The 13918-nt window shown below is 36.6% G+C and overlaps 1 protein-coding gene across 3 annotated transcripts in view; it reads right to left on the bottom strand.

Annotated features, from left to right (window-relative positions):
* Positions 1-1901: 1901 nt before the first annotated feature.
* Positions 1902-13918, bottom strand: part of NUDCD1 (NudC domain containing 1) — a 42920-nt gene continuing 30903 nt past the window's right edge. For 2 of the 3 annotated variants that reach the window (XM_065830891.2, XM_071803855.1), the window contains 4 exons: positions 13736-13880; positions 11282-11407; positions 8743-8902; positions 1902-4974 (listed from right to left, as the gene is read on the bottom strand). In XM_065830891.2, the coding sequence (XP_065686963.1) occupies positions 4682-4974; positions 8743-8902; positions 11282-11407; positions 13736-13880 (724 nt within the window). In that variant the 3' untranslated portion in view covers positions 1902-4681. The remainder of the gene's footprint in view (positions 4975-8742; positions 8903-11281; positions 11408-13735; positions 13881-13918) is intronic. The other variant, XM_071803854.1, reaches the window with a different exon arrangement.

The following is a 13918-nucleotide window of genomic DNA, read 5'->3' as shown; positions in this document are numbered from 1 at the left end:
ATTCTCCACTCCAGAATCCACCGCATCTTCCCCCATACTTTAAAGCAGTACGAATACATACACGTGTGTGCAGATATAGTTGTAGCTGAAAATGCAAACGTATATACACATACAACTCTTGCACATCCAGAATGCAAGTAATGCTTTAACAAAAGCTAGTGGATAATGTATACTCATCATAGTGTAATAAAAGTTACTCTAAAGTTATCGATTTTTTAAATTTGAGTTTCTTGCATTGTCCTTGATGATGCCCTGCACGTTACCAATTTAAATTGATTGCAAAAACACACTGGAATTGTTTATAAAGGGTATTTTGTCTACAGCACCAGATCAGTAAAGGTTATGATGAATAATTTCCAGGTCTACACCTGAACTTATTACTTATATTTATCATCAGATTTCAATTGATATTGAGATACCACATCATGGTAAACACCTTTGTTACAAGAACATTTTTCAGAAGTAGCTTAGACCTTTTTTGAGGGGAAAAAAAAGAAAAAAAAATCACACCAGCAAATAATTCTCCAAGCAAAATAGTACTAAACATCAATTTTTGAAATGGCAATAGTCTTGACCAAAAGACTTGGTTGATATTTAGGTTTTATACCTCAAAGACTGAAGCTAAGTTATATTTTGAGTTTGCTGATCTCTACCCACAGCACGAATGCAAATGACTTGCACAGGGAGGAGAGGAAACAAATCTCACCCGATTTCCAGAAAGCTGTTGTGAATGGCATGCAGGGCTGGCTACGCAAAATTCCAAACTGAACTGCAGAAGCAGTCTGCAAAAAAAACCCCAACAATCCTCCTTGTCTAAGTGCAGTTGTTAGTATCTGAAGCAGCTTCTGCTTGGGTGTATGACGACCACATTCCTTTTGGGACAAGGGGAATAAGTTCTTACTTCAGTTATCTATATCTGCCCTACTCAGCAAAAAGATGAAATAACACATGAAAAATCTAGGACCACTGATTCCTTTATCAGAGAGGTGACCATGCACATTTTACTCTCCCAAAGAATGAGGAAAATCTTGAAATGAGAATCAGAATTTGATGATTGCCCCTGTAACTATAGCAATTTAATCCATAAGCAAGTGGTGATATGTAATTTTGAGACATTAACAGTTTAACTAAAAAAAAAAACCCAAAAAACCAACAAACCAAACCTTTCTAAAGTATTCTAAATGGCAGAATCAGACAGCAATAATTCAAGTAAAAATTGTTATTACATGTTGATGTGTGATTGACTGCAGGTTTCGAGTTCATCTAATTTACATAATGAGAATAGATAAAATAAACTGACAGAAGGCAAAGCAATTCCAAAGTTATAGTGGTAATAATGTCCATTACTGAAACAAAGCACAGCAAACTGAAATAAAATATAAGCTTCAATCTTATGTGTTACTCTCACAGGGTCTGCTGTTTCACTGATGAGAAACCATTTTCTGACACAGGACATACACACAGACAAAATCCTTACTCTTCTCCTTCCCTCTCCTGCAAAAAAGTGACCCTGGACTGAGGTCGGGGGAGGATGTGCAGGTCTTTCTCCTTCTTCCATCCAGAGGTTTGTCCAGATCATCCGGGTCTTGTACACAACAGAGACACAGGATTAGGGGATGCGATGTGCACTTTAACACAAGAACACACCTCAATACGCACCCAGCTGCTCCAGTAGTGATCTATGTAAATCTGCACGTTGGCAGATACAAGAGTTTTCCCAGAGGTGAACGTGGAGTGCAACAGCCACAGCCTTGCAGTGCAGACACTCGTCAGAACCTTGCCCTAACAGAAGATTACTTACCAAGTCTTATTTTAAGGAATTTCTTTTTTTTCTATTTTTCTATTTTGTTCCAGTAGCATTGGAACGATATACATTTGAAATGAACAGAAATCCTTTAAAATAATTTTTAAAACCCTTTATTAATAAATTTTAACCTTTTTTCCAATTTATTTAAACTTGCAGAATAATACATGATACATTGCAAATATGTAGCCAAGGAAAACACCGAAAAAGAATATTAGAAATAAATAATGCAAGTCTATAATAGCCAAATATTTTCTCAGAAATTCAACTTGTGATTGGGACCGCTCAGGAAGTACTATGCCTTAAAATGTAAGATTTCAAGAAATAAAATCCTAGAAAAATTGAAGTATGGTTCTCAGAAAACCACCTCTTTTAAATATCCACATTCTATACTTTGTATAAGCCTACAATAATACGCTTAACAAATAAGCCTTAAAATTAAGTGAACACAGAAATGGAAATGCTGATAGTAAGTGCCTCTCTGTGGCTTGCAGCCATTTAATTACAGTAGCTTGCTGTGCAACAGCATGCAACATTCCTCAAGGCAACAAATCTTTTGAATCATACAATGCCTTTAACTCTCATAGAAAGCAAAATATAAGAGACACTGTCTGACATATCCTTTCTGAGAACATCATGACTGCAAAAAGATGAGTCACACGGAAAAAGGGATGAATCTGTTTCCCCATGTTCAGTTTTTCCCAGGCACAAAGAAGAACTCTCTTGGAACAGACACACATTTGGGCAGAATGTGAGTTTTGGTCATTTGGTCATTAAGAGGTAACCATTTTACTTGACTTTGTTTTCCTCTGTTGCAGGAGACAGCAAAAGTATGGTTCCAGATATCTAGCTCATAGCAAGGAGAATTTGACAAAGAACAGCTGGAATTCTCATCTATACCGAAGATTCCTGCAACAGACCTGAAGTGACAAAAGCGAGTGGGTTATGAATCCCTCACTCCCTCTTCACTCCTCCCTTCCCCAGACACCTAAACGTGTTCTTACCTCTGTGTTCCCAGTGATTAACTCACAGGTTACTAAGCAATATTCATATAATTCTCAAAGAACGTGCTTTACATTGCAAAGTAATCAACTACATAAAATATTTTCTAAAGGACATCTGCATGGATTCTACCACCTTGTTTCACATTATTGCCCAACAATGAAAATTTAGATGCAAAACAATAATGAAACAGTGATATGTTCACTGAATCTTTTTAAAAAGTATTTCAAGACAGTTTAAACAAAAAAAAAAAAAACAAAACCACACAATGAGAAGGGAAGGTTTGCAAATCAAGTCTGTTTTAACTTATCCAGGTAAGAATGAGGAAAAACTTGTCAATTTTGGATAGAGAGTGCTGTACTGCTGTAAGGAGGAAGAAAATCAGGTTCCTTGAAATCCTACTGACTTCGGAGGGTTTTTTTGCAAGTCACAAGTGCTTGTCTCCCTCTTAAATTCTCAGTATATTATTTAATCATTTCACCAATACAAGTCTGGAGAATTTACAGGAGAGACAAAACAATCAACTAAGAAACTGTAAGTCCATTAAAAATGAACACTTATTTTCCCCACAATAAAGAGTTTTACAGAGCTCAGAATCAATATTGGAAGAGATGCAAACTATTAGGCCACTTGCTGTACTTGTGTCTCAGTAATTTGTGTCTGGCGAGTACTTTGGTATAACTTGCCTGCCAGTTCACAATATATTGGTTAGGCATGCTTTGCTATGGACTTGTAAGCAAACTGAAAAAAAAAAGAAACAAGCCAGAATGGAACTGTCACAACTGATCCCTTTTTTGGTTTAACTGTATTGACAATGTCAATTCAAAGTAAGAAACAAAGATCTTCAGATATAACTCAAGCCAGTTTGGTAAACAGAAGCATCCTCATGCCCTGTGTGCTCCTCCATTGCATAGAACACATTTGGACTTGCCCATCATGACAGAGTGATTAACTAGTTACACAGTATTTACAGCAACATCTGAGGCAGAAGCAGCATTTCTGCATTTCCCATCTCTGGGTATAATACAGGTGCTTTTTCTGTTAGCAATTTCCTAATCATAAATTACTCACTTGAGATGAAGTACAATATCAAGTGAAAATGACACAACTAAGAGTGTAACTAGACCTTGACTCATACCATTCAATATGTAATCATCAGCTATACATTCACCCTTACTTTGTTCCAAGAAAAAGCTACTAAAAGCTATTCTAGTGTCTCTTAAAACATGAATAGATTTCACTGCAAGCATGAGTCTCAAATCAATAATCTAAAATCTGCATATACAATGATGTTATTCCACTTTAATTAATCACCTGTATATGAAACATAACACTCCATTCATTCCATTCACATTTCCGTCAATACTACTGACTACTGAAACATTAAATCATTTTTTTGGCCAATGGTATTTCAGTTTGGGGGTTTTTTTCTTTATGATACACACTACTTTGCATGTCATATGCTTGTAACTCAAGGTTTTGTTTTCTTTATCTGACTACTTCTTTCATAGGTAAAACAGTGGCATTTAAAACCAGAAGTCAATTCTCAAAACTCAGAAGTACAGCAAACACAATCATCTGGAAAAAAAAAAAAGGCATAAATCTATTCACCTATGCAATAGCAGCCTCCGACGATTGCTTTGAGAAAGCTGTTAGCGCAAAAACAGTTTCCCATAGCTCTGAAAAAGCTTAATTCAGTGACAGCAAAACTGAAAAACTGTCTTGCTGTCTCACAAATTATAATGAAATGTTGAATCCCCTGTAAAATATCTCCTTTTTCAAGTTCAGCAAATCGTACTGAACTTCTCAGACCATTAACCCAGCCAGTTCTTTAACAAATTGTTAACACAAACGATAGCAGAATATATTGAATAATTAATATCCAGAGTTCACCTTTATTAAAAACAAGGTTTTTGTTGTGAGAACAAATAATCTCTCCCTTGTAGCTTGAAAGCCTAAGATAGGATCACTGGCTTCCAGGGTCGCTACAAGCTGCTTAGCAACCTGTCCTACTTGTCTTCCTTCCTTCCTGTTGTAGAGAACTGTGGACAGAGGAGTTGGCTGGCGATAGATGAAAACTCGTCGCAGGCATTCACAAAGAGCAGCATAGGAGTAATCTGGAGCACAAGCCATGAACTTCTTGTCTTGCTTTGATGCTTGCACATAACCTGCATAGCCCAAAAATGCGTAGAAAGGAGAAGTAACATACTGGTATCACCAGCACTCCAAAGAAACAATCAAGCTTAGTTTAAAAAATAATAAGCAATTAGTAAAAAGAAAAATAAAGAGATACATGCTGTTATTAAATAAACCAATAGTTTCTGGAGGTATGCTTTAACCAGTTTAACACCAATACACAGTTCTTCCGCACATCTTCCTAACTAGCTTTTTTGATGTGCACGTAATGTACCGGCTTGATACCGTTCCCACGTGTTGCCTCTCTCTGCCTCACAAGTTCTTTTATTTTCTCAGCAGGATGGGAAGGCACAGATACACATCTTGGCCCAATATTAGTAGTAAGCTGAATAAAGCTCTTCTCTTCCCTCATCCCCCAGTTTGTAGTTATATTTACAATTTAAGATTTCTGAGTCTACCTAATCTTGAACAGACACTTACAACTTGTCTTCTGTTTTAGAACTGACTAAAAAACCCCCCATGAATTACTATTCAACAAACTGTAATCTTTGCCAATATTGACTGAGAAAGATCTTCCTTTTCCTCTTCTATTAGAGGACTCAATTAGTAAACAGACTTATTTCCAACTGATTTCCTTTCACACTTTTGCAAAGAGACTTGAGACACAATCTTTGCACAGTGACCTACCTTATTTCTGGAAGGTTATGTGCTTCACTGCCATTGCACAATGCATGGCAATGGTTATCACTGAAAGACAGCAGCTGTGAGAGCAGCGAGCAGGCTCGAGTTTACTGGTTTGGGCTGTCCCTCGTATTATCACAGGATAGAGGTCAGAGTACATGCACGGGGGCTGGCTGGCATGGGGTTAGTTTTCTCCACGGCAGACCATAAAGTGCTGTGTTTTGAATTTGTGACTAGAACAGTGTTGATACCACACGACTTTTTTGGCTGTTGCTGAGCAGTGCTTGAGCATTTCCAGCTCTGTCCACCACCCCCAGGTAGGTTGGGGATGCACAAGAAGCTGGAAGGGGACACAACCAGGACAAGTGACCCCAACTGACTGAAGAGCTCGACCCATTAGCTTTCCTGCTTCTGTTCTTGCTGTTCTCTGCCCAGTCCCACTGTGGGCAGGGAGGGGAAGGGACCCAGCAGCTGTGCTGTGCTGGCTGCGCACCAGGGCAACAGCATCACCACACTCCAACAGCCCATTTTCATGCCCTGGGCGTTGTTTTGTTTTGTTTTTGTTTTGTTTTTAATGTTAAACTTAAGACTTCCAAATCTACAAATGCTTGCCACTGTCCTCGAAACATCCACCTTGACAGTTTTCACCACAAAACAATTAGTAAATATATGGCTAGACAATCAATTGACATAATTGCTGTAGTGGGAAATACTACATTAGGACAGCCAGAAAAACTTTCCAAGTGTAAGTTCACTAATTAATGCATATAATTTAAACACGGGCATTAACAATGAAAGCAGGAATTAACTATAGGCTTGCAGCCAGAGTACTTGTATTTAAACAGGATTTCCCAGAATTTTTTTTTTTTTAAACAAATCTAAAAAAATGTCACTGTCCTCTATTTTTCTGATTTATAGATCCAAGCCTGTTAGCAGGAGGGGATTTATAGAGCAAGACTAATGAGTAGTCAGTGAAAGATCCATGCTTCTTCAGTAAACTGTGGTAAGAACGGGCAAGATCACACAACTGCTCCTCAACCAGCAGCCAATCGTCAGTTGTTAGTGGCCAAAGGTCTATTCAAGACCAAGCAATTTCTTTCAACAGAAAGTTGTTAGGACAGATACACAGAACAACTTGGTGCCTTCAGCTTCCCTCTGGCTCCTTCCTTGGGTTTCAGTCCAAGACTGAATTAATTTTTCAGCCATCTTTGTACAGCCTGTTAAAAACTAACTCCAAAAATTCAAGTAGAGGAAGAAGGAAATAGAGCTACTACTGGTGCTTTGGTCAATATAATGAATACTGTAGGTTTTGGAAAACCAGCCTTTTAATCTAGAAAATACTAATTTTTACTACTAGCTCTTGCAAAGTGCTTCTAAATTTGGTTGTAGATAAAACAAGCTGATGACTTATATCACATCTGGCTCATAAAAGGTGAACTAGATTAGTACAGAAGTATAAACTTCAATTTAATACTGTAAAATGACAGTACAATAAGGAGAAAAAAGTTGCGGAACAATGATTTTTATCACCTTAGGTACAAAAAGCTCAAAGGTATAACTTCCTTCTTCTTACTTTCAAAACAATACAAACACATTTTTTTAAACAGGACTACAAAGTCAGCATAGAAACTTGAAAGAAATAGTAATTTGAAAAAAACAAACATCTTAATGTTTATCATCTGTTTTTTTCCCAGAAAAATGAAATTTGAAATGAGTAAACAAAGAAATGGTAAAATGAATCTCTTTTGTTAGAGGACCTGATAAGGTGGCTATAGCCTGATTTGATATTAAGTTAAAATAACAAGCTATTAATAACCATTCCTATTATAAAAAAAATTGCAAAAACTCAGCACAAAACCAACTATGTGTTACAATAAGCTATGTGAGCTCTGTTAAGCAGCTAAGACCTTCCCTTTCATTTTGGACCCAGACTGAGAGTGGTGTGGTCAAACAAATGTATTCGGAGGAGGGAGGGAATAAATTGTCACACTCATGGCATTACTGAAGGAATCAGTCTAGAAAACACTTAGAGAACACGAAGACTACAGTTGCCACAGCAGAAGCAAATTCTGAACCAGATTAATTTTTATGAAAACTGATTGATCTGTTTCTTACTTGACAGATACAATACTGGGCTATGTAGACCATCCTATTTGATGTGATATGGCAATTATGGCAACTCTTACTCTTGCATCCATATTACTCAAAGTACTTTTTGCTTCTGAACTGTAAGATTCTGTTTTCAACAGGGTAAAAAAGTTCTTAGTCCTGATTGCAAGAACACAGCAATAACTAATGCTCTTCACAATCACATTTTCTAGTTTGCTGGCAGTCTCTAATTTCAGAACAGTCAGGGACTTCTTGAGCCAGAGTTGGCACAGTTACACTCTTGATTCATTATTCTTGTCATGACATAGGTCTTTTTATCTGTGGTGGTTTTGACGTTTTGTTTGTTTTTGTTTGGTTTGGTTGTTGTTTTGTTGTTGTTGTTGTTCCACCCCCAAAAAACCACAAACAAATGAAACAAAACAATTCAAGAAAACTTTCCAGGTCCACAAAGTTTTGCAGCAGAGGGTTCCACATCTTAAACGCACATATGTGCAGTACTTCTTTTAGCTTATTTTGAACTTATTATGTACCAGCATCATTTGATGCTCCTAGCTGTTATAACAGAAGAACCCGTGAAGGACCATTTACAATTCTTCAGATTTGTCAGCTGGGACAACAAGATAGGAGAAGTCTAAAGGTCACTTATTAAAACATCTTACCGTAAGCATATATACACCTGGACATGTCACCAAGGAACTGCAGCTATTCCCCTGATTTCTGTGTGGCTGTTAAGGTGTTCACTGTCCCTTTAACTTGAGTTCACTCATCCAATGAACTCTCCTTTTTATTGTGCTTCCATCCTGTATGGTCTGAAGAGGTTTCTTTTCCTCCCAAAGAATAAACATTTTATTTCTTATTTCTAAAGTTAAACTAGCATGCTGCTATCAACAGAATTATAGTACCTTTCAATTCAAATTTACTTAAGTGAAATATCAACAGAAGCCATACTAAGAGTATTTGGGTAGAAAAGTTTGAGACACAGGAGTGTGACATGGAAGTTAACTTCCTACCTAAAGCATTAAAAGTTGCAATGTGTTCCCACATGTTCTCTGGTTGGTCAGAGTGGGGCTGCCAGAGAAGAGCATCAACATCATGCCTCAGGCAGAAGCACGGCATTTCTCTGGGATCCACAACGACTGAGAAAAGATACTGGTTGCTTCCAAGATTAATCTGAAAACAAAACAAAGAAATACAAAATATTGATTCAAAGCATAAATAGCAGAGTCTGTCACACATACTGCCAAAGTGAGATCATCAACAGTTGCGTGTTTGTTAGTTGACAAAATGTTTGAACACATTACACAGTATCCCACTGATCAACAGCTCAATACACTACAGGTAGGTAACACACTTCAAGGAGATGCAATTTTCTTGGCATAGTATTTAGGGAAACATTATGTCCACTACTCAAACAAATGGCAATGTGTTTTGTGTAAAAATGGTTTTCAAGGATAGAAGATCCTAACCTACAACTTCTGATATTAAGAAAATGTTCTCTCTAAGTAATCATGTCTGGTTTTCTGCAGTGCCAACAGGGAAGGAAATACTGTCCCCTCTTCAGTAAAAGGTGGTAAGCACTGGAACAAGGATTAGTCAGAATACTAAAATTATGACATGTCAACAATTTTTTATTTACTCATATTAAAATAATTACTCAATTTCAGATTAGCACACTCTTCCTCAAATATGTCTAGATCATCAAAAATATTCAGTAATCACTTCTACTCACCAGGCATGACAACTACATAAGACAGACAAGACAGGCATATCCTGCTACCTGAATAAACAATACTAAGCATAAACAATAAAACAACACGTATTTTGAGTCTTCTATGTAAAGCCTTCTATTGGAAGTTAATAGCAATACTTTTAGTGTAGCACTGTGACTTGCAAATATTTAAAGAGGAAAGAACAATCTGTTTCCTTAAGGTCTATCAAGAAAGAATGCTCAGGAATTCCTTTGTACTCGGAGCCGATCTACATTATTCATGTTACTAGATGAACAAATACATTTCAACTGTTCTTTATTTCCAGAAGCTATGTCTGCAACTGCAACAGGCAGGATTATACCCCAATATATGGTATGATATATTACTCCTCAATGAGCAATTTCAGATGCTGACATTCGTTGACTAATTGTTCTCAAGCAGTTGTCAAGCACTGTTTTTATTGCATGTATTGTGGCAAAGACTATGAACTGAAAGCCTTCTATGCTATCATTGTAAAAATGTCACAGAATGGGGTTTCTGTCTTGAAGACCTTAATTTAGTCTTAACATAAGATCCAGTGGACGTAAACAACAGCTACTGAGAACCAGAAATTTGTCTCCTTGCAGTTATACAGTCTATGGCAGAACTAATAAAATTATTTCAGCTGATTAAGTTCAAGTCTAATGGAACAACTTGAAAACAGCCTTCTATTACTACACAATTCAACAGGCATACGATTTCTTCAGTTACATTAAAACAACAAAAGAGATGAAATAATCCTCAGCCTCCATGAGATGCAATCATGAAATGAGCGTTACTATTTTTTTTAAGCAACTAAGAGGCAAAGAAATGCTAATAAAGAACTCCACTGATCAGGTGCCTTAAGGAAAACAAATCAGAACACAGGAGGCAGCTAACGTATTGTCCAATGTGTTGAGGAAAACAGAAAGTATGAAGTCCTAGTCCCTCAAACTTCTTAACATAGAATCATTGGATCATTTTCAGTTGGAAGAGACCCTCAACATCGAGTCCAAACATAAGCTAACTCTAGCACTAAACCATGTCCCATAAAGAGACTAAACAGTACTGGCCCCAAACCTGAGCCCTGGGGCACACCACTCATGACCAGCTGCCAACTGGATTTGGCGCCGTTCACCACAACATCCAGTCAGCTCCTTACCCAGCAAAGAGTACACCAATGTTTATAATAAGCTTAGTAGAGACATCTTGAAAAAAAAACCCAAACCCCAAAAAACCCCAAGACAACTTAATCTGTGACACTTTCACTTGATTGTTTCCTGCTTTAGCCAATGAACCAGATCAAGCCCTAGCTTACTGTTAGTCAAGGTTGCTTAGAAAGCAGATCAAGCCTGCTATTGAGGAATTTTCTTTACAATCTGTTATTTCCAGTGTCATTGACAAACAAGTATTATACAGAGATCTATGCTCCAGCTCCTTAGTAAAAAGAAACAACTTTCTACCAGGCTATCTGAAAAGTTACTGGGAAAAATGCAAGCTAAGGAATCTCAAAAGATTTGATGTGCCTGAAGAAGACCCCTTTCTTATCACTATTGTGACAGAACTGCTTTTTCAAATGGCTCACTTGTAAAAGTATATATGTCTTTTAAATCAGAATAAAAGGAGCATTGTTTTTACATTAAAAGGACATTGAAGAACACATATTGGTTGATAATGTCTGTTGTTACTGTGATTTTACATTATGAAATATATGTATCTCGTTTCAAGCATTTGCACAGGTTTTCGTTCTGATAATAGTATTCAACTTGCATATCATAAAAAATGTTTTAAAAACTTCAGTATACTAATACACAGCACTTACTACATGTGTGACTTTCAAGGTAATACCATCAAATCTGCACAAGCTTGCGCTATCTTCAAGAAAAGCATCACATTCTTCTAATTCTTGAGCATTACAAGGTGGTTTTTCTTTTTCAGGGTTTGGATTCTGAAATAAAAAGACGATGAACTACACTGAAACTCCAAGCTACTGAATGCATAAAAATATATATATATATAAAAACCCCTTTTCATAACCAAAACAGTTCAACGGAACAGGAAGAATCATTTGTATATCCTTACATATTTAAAGATCGAGGTAGTATGTTTTTATTCAAAATGAACAGAATCATTTCTATTGTGAAGGACAGCATGAGTAGTAGGTACAACAAAATTCATTTCAGTTTAAGGAAAGGCACATTAAACGGACATTAAATTCCCTTCTGTAAGGAGCAAAAGTACACAATTCTGAAAACCTATGCAGGCTTAGTAAATTGACATAATTGTATGCTTCTTTCAGATTGCCATCAGAAATGCTATTAAAAAAGATACAAACTAATCCTGTCTCTAAATATATGCCTTCTTTTAGCTTTGCTAATAATTATTTAATAAACCTGTATATTTTTCAATGCACTCAAAACAAGAAAAAAGCACATGTATTTTTTCACATCCCAGAACTCAAATAAAGGAAAAAACATTTTTCCTAGTAATTTGAGAGCAAGATATAACACTACTGCATGGAGAAACAAAAAGGGGCCTTCATTTAACCAAAGGCAAAAATATATACCTCCTCATTAACTACGAATTAATGTTGCTTCTTGCACAAAAATGATACCACCTTGACAACTAATATGATAAACAGAATGTGTGAGGAAAGACTAGAGAGGGCACTGACTCAATTCATCTGAAAGGAAGGAGTTCTTGCGTTCCTGTGCTCATTTCTTCATCCATTTCAGCTGATTAAAAACTTTTATTTTGGTTCAGTCCACAAAGTGAAGGAGACCAGCACTTTACTTTTTTTTTTTTTCAAATTGCTATGACAATTTAAGTTCTAAGAAAACAAACATGGAGAGGTAACAAAGAAACATCCTCAAATGACAGGAGTCAGGAAAATTAAGTGTCACATACTGCAGGCTAACACACAAGAATTAAAGCAGGGTATCTGTCTCTTTAGAGGCCAGTCTTTGGGGTCCATCTCTCCTCTACCACACATTCTTAATGGCCTCCAGTTTACTATTTCATTGGGTGGCTTTTAAAAAAAACTTCCAGGTAAAGATCATTACCGTAAGCAATTGAGATCACCAAAAAGAAAAGAGGGGAGATTTAGATTAGACATAAGGAAGAAATTCTTCACCATGAGGTTGGTGAGGCACTGGCACAGGCTGCCCAGAGAAGCTGTGGATGCCCCATCCCTGCAAGTGTTCAAGGTCAGATTGAACAACCTGGTCTAGTGGAAGGTGTCCCTGCCCACGGCAAGGGGATTGGAACTAGGTGATCTTCAAGGTCCCTTCAAACCCAAACTATTCTATGATTCTATGAAAAAGAATCCATGCCTTTATTACACATACGTAGTTAAAGCTGCAGCATAACAAAACTCGTAACACTTATTTAAATTAATAGTTACCTAAGGATTTTTTTTTTTTTACATGATCATTATTGCACACAAGCTGAAAAGTTGTGACAAAAAATAATCATCACTTTGAGCTCAATATGAGCTAAAAAAGAAAATAAATTCGAACTTCACAATAAATATATGCTCAAAAGATGTACTACAATATCTTGTAGGAAGGAAATAAATTTAAGCACTAAACAGAATTTATTTAAAAACACTTTTCGGTCCTATTAAAAAAAGTAATAATCCAAAACTAATATATCAAGATCCATAGGGAGCCACACTTCATAAATTTTAGATGAGATGCCATTTTCTAATTAAAGCAAAAGGGGAAGTATCAAGCAAACAGCAGTTAAAAAATTACATTTTAAGTAGACTCCCTGTATAACAATAATGCCAGAAAGTTTGAGTCATGCTTATGCTTTTCTAAATTTTCCTTTTAGAAATATCATTTACACTCGGTCTATAAGTCAAGTACAGTATCCCTACGAAGACAGTATAAAAACATTGCTATCCTACTGATAAACAAGAAACAAACATCCTTCAAAATTACTTAAATCAACTGCTTTAAAACAAACTGCCACATTGTAAGTGCTGGGGAAAAAAGTATTTTCAATGTTAAATCAGACTTATGTTTTGGTGCACAGATGCCATCACATAAACTAAATCCAGTCCCCCATGAAGATGATTTTACTGTTCAAAGCATATTCACAAGTCTACCGCCACCAGTTTGCTAACAGTTTCAGTTAAAAATGCATGTACAATTAGGATTCTGAATAGTAAATGAACTGATGAGCTGTGTCAATGAAGTGCAAATTAAGATATCAAGAAGAGACAAAACGCAAACCCACAAGAATTTTAAATGTTTTACTTTCAACTCCGTACCATTACTTCAGATGTCAGATGCATCAGGCTTTCAGCTATTTCAGAGCGTTGGGCAGGATCCATAATGAATTCCCCTCTTGTGTCACCAACTATTAGCTCTGGCCACCAGGGTCCCTCATTTTTCTTAACTAGACTGATTTCTAAACTAAAATGCAAACAGAGGACAAAGAGTAGTACATGAAA

The sequence above is a fragment of the Patagioenas fasciata genome, chromosome 2, assembly GCF_037038585.1.
Source record: "Patagioenas fasciata isolate bPatFas1 chromosome 2, bPatFas1.hap1, whole genome shotgun sequence".
Taxonomy (NCBI): Eukaryota; Metazoa; Chordata; class Aves; order Columbiformes; family Columbidae; genus Patagioenas; species Patagioenas fasciata.
Note: the sequence above shows the minus strand (reverse complement) of the source record. Positions and strands in the feature narration are given on the sequence as shown.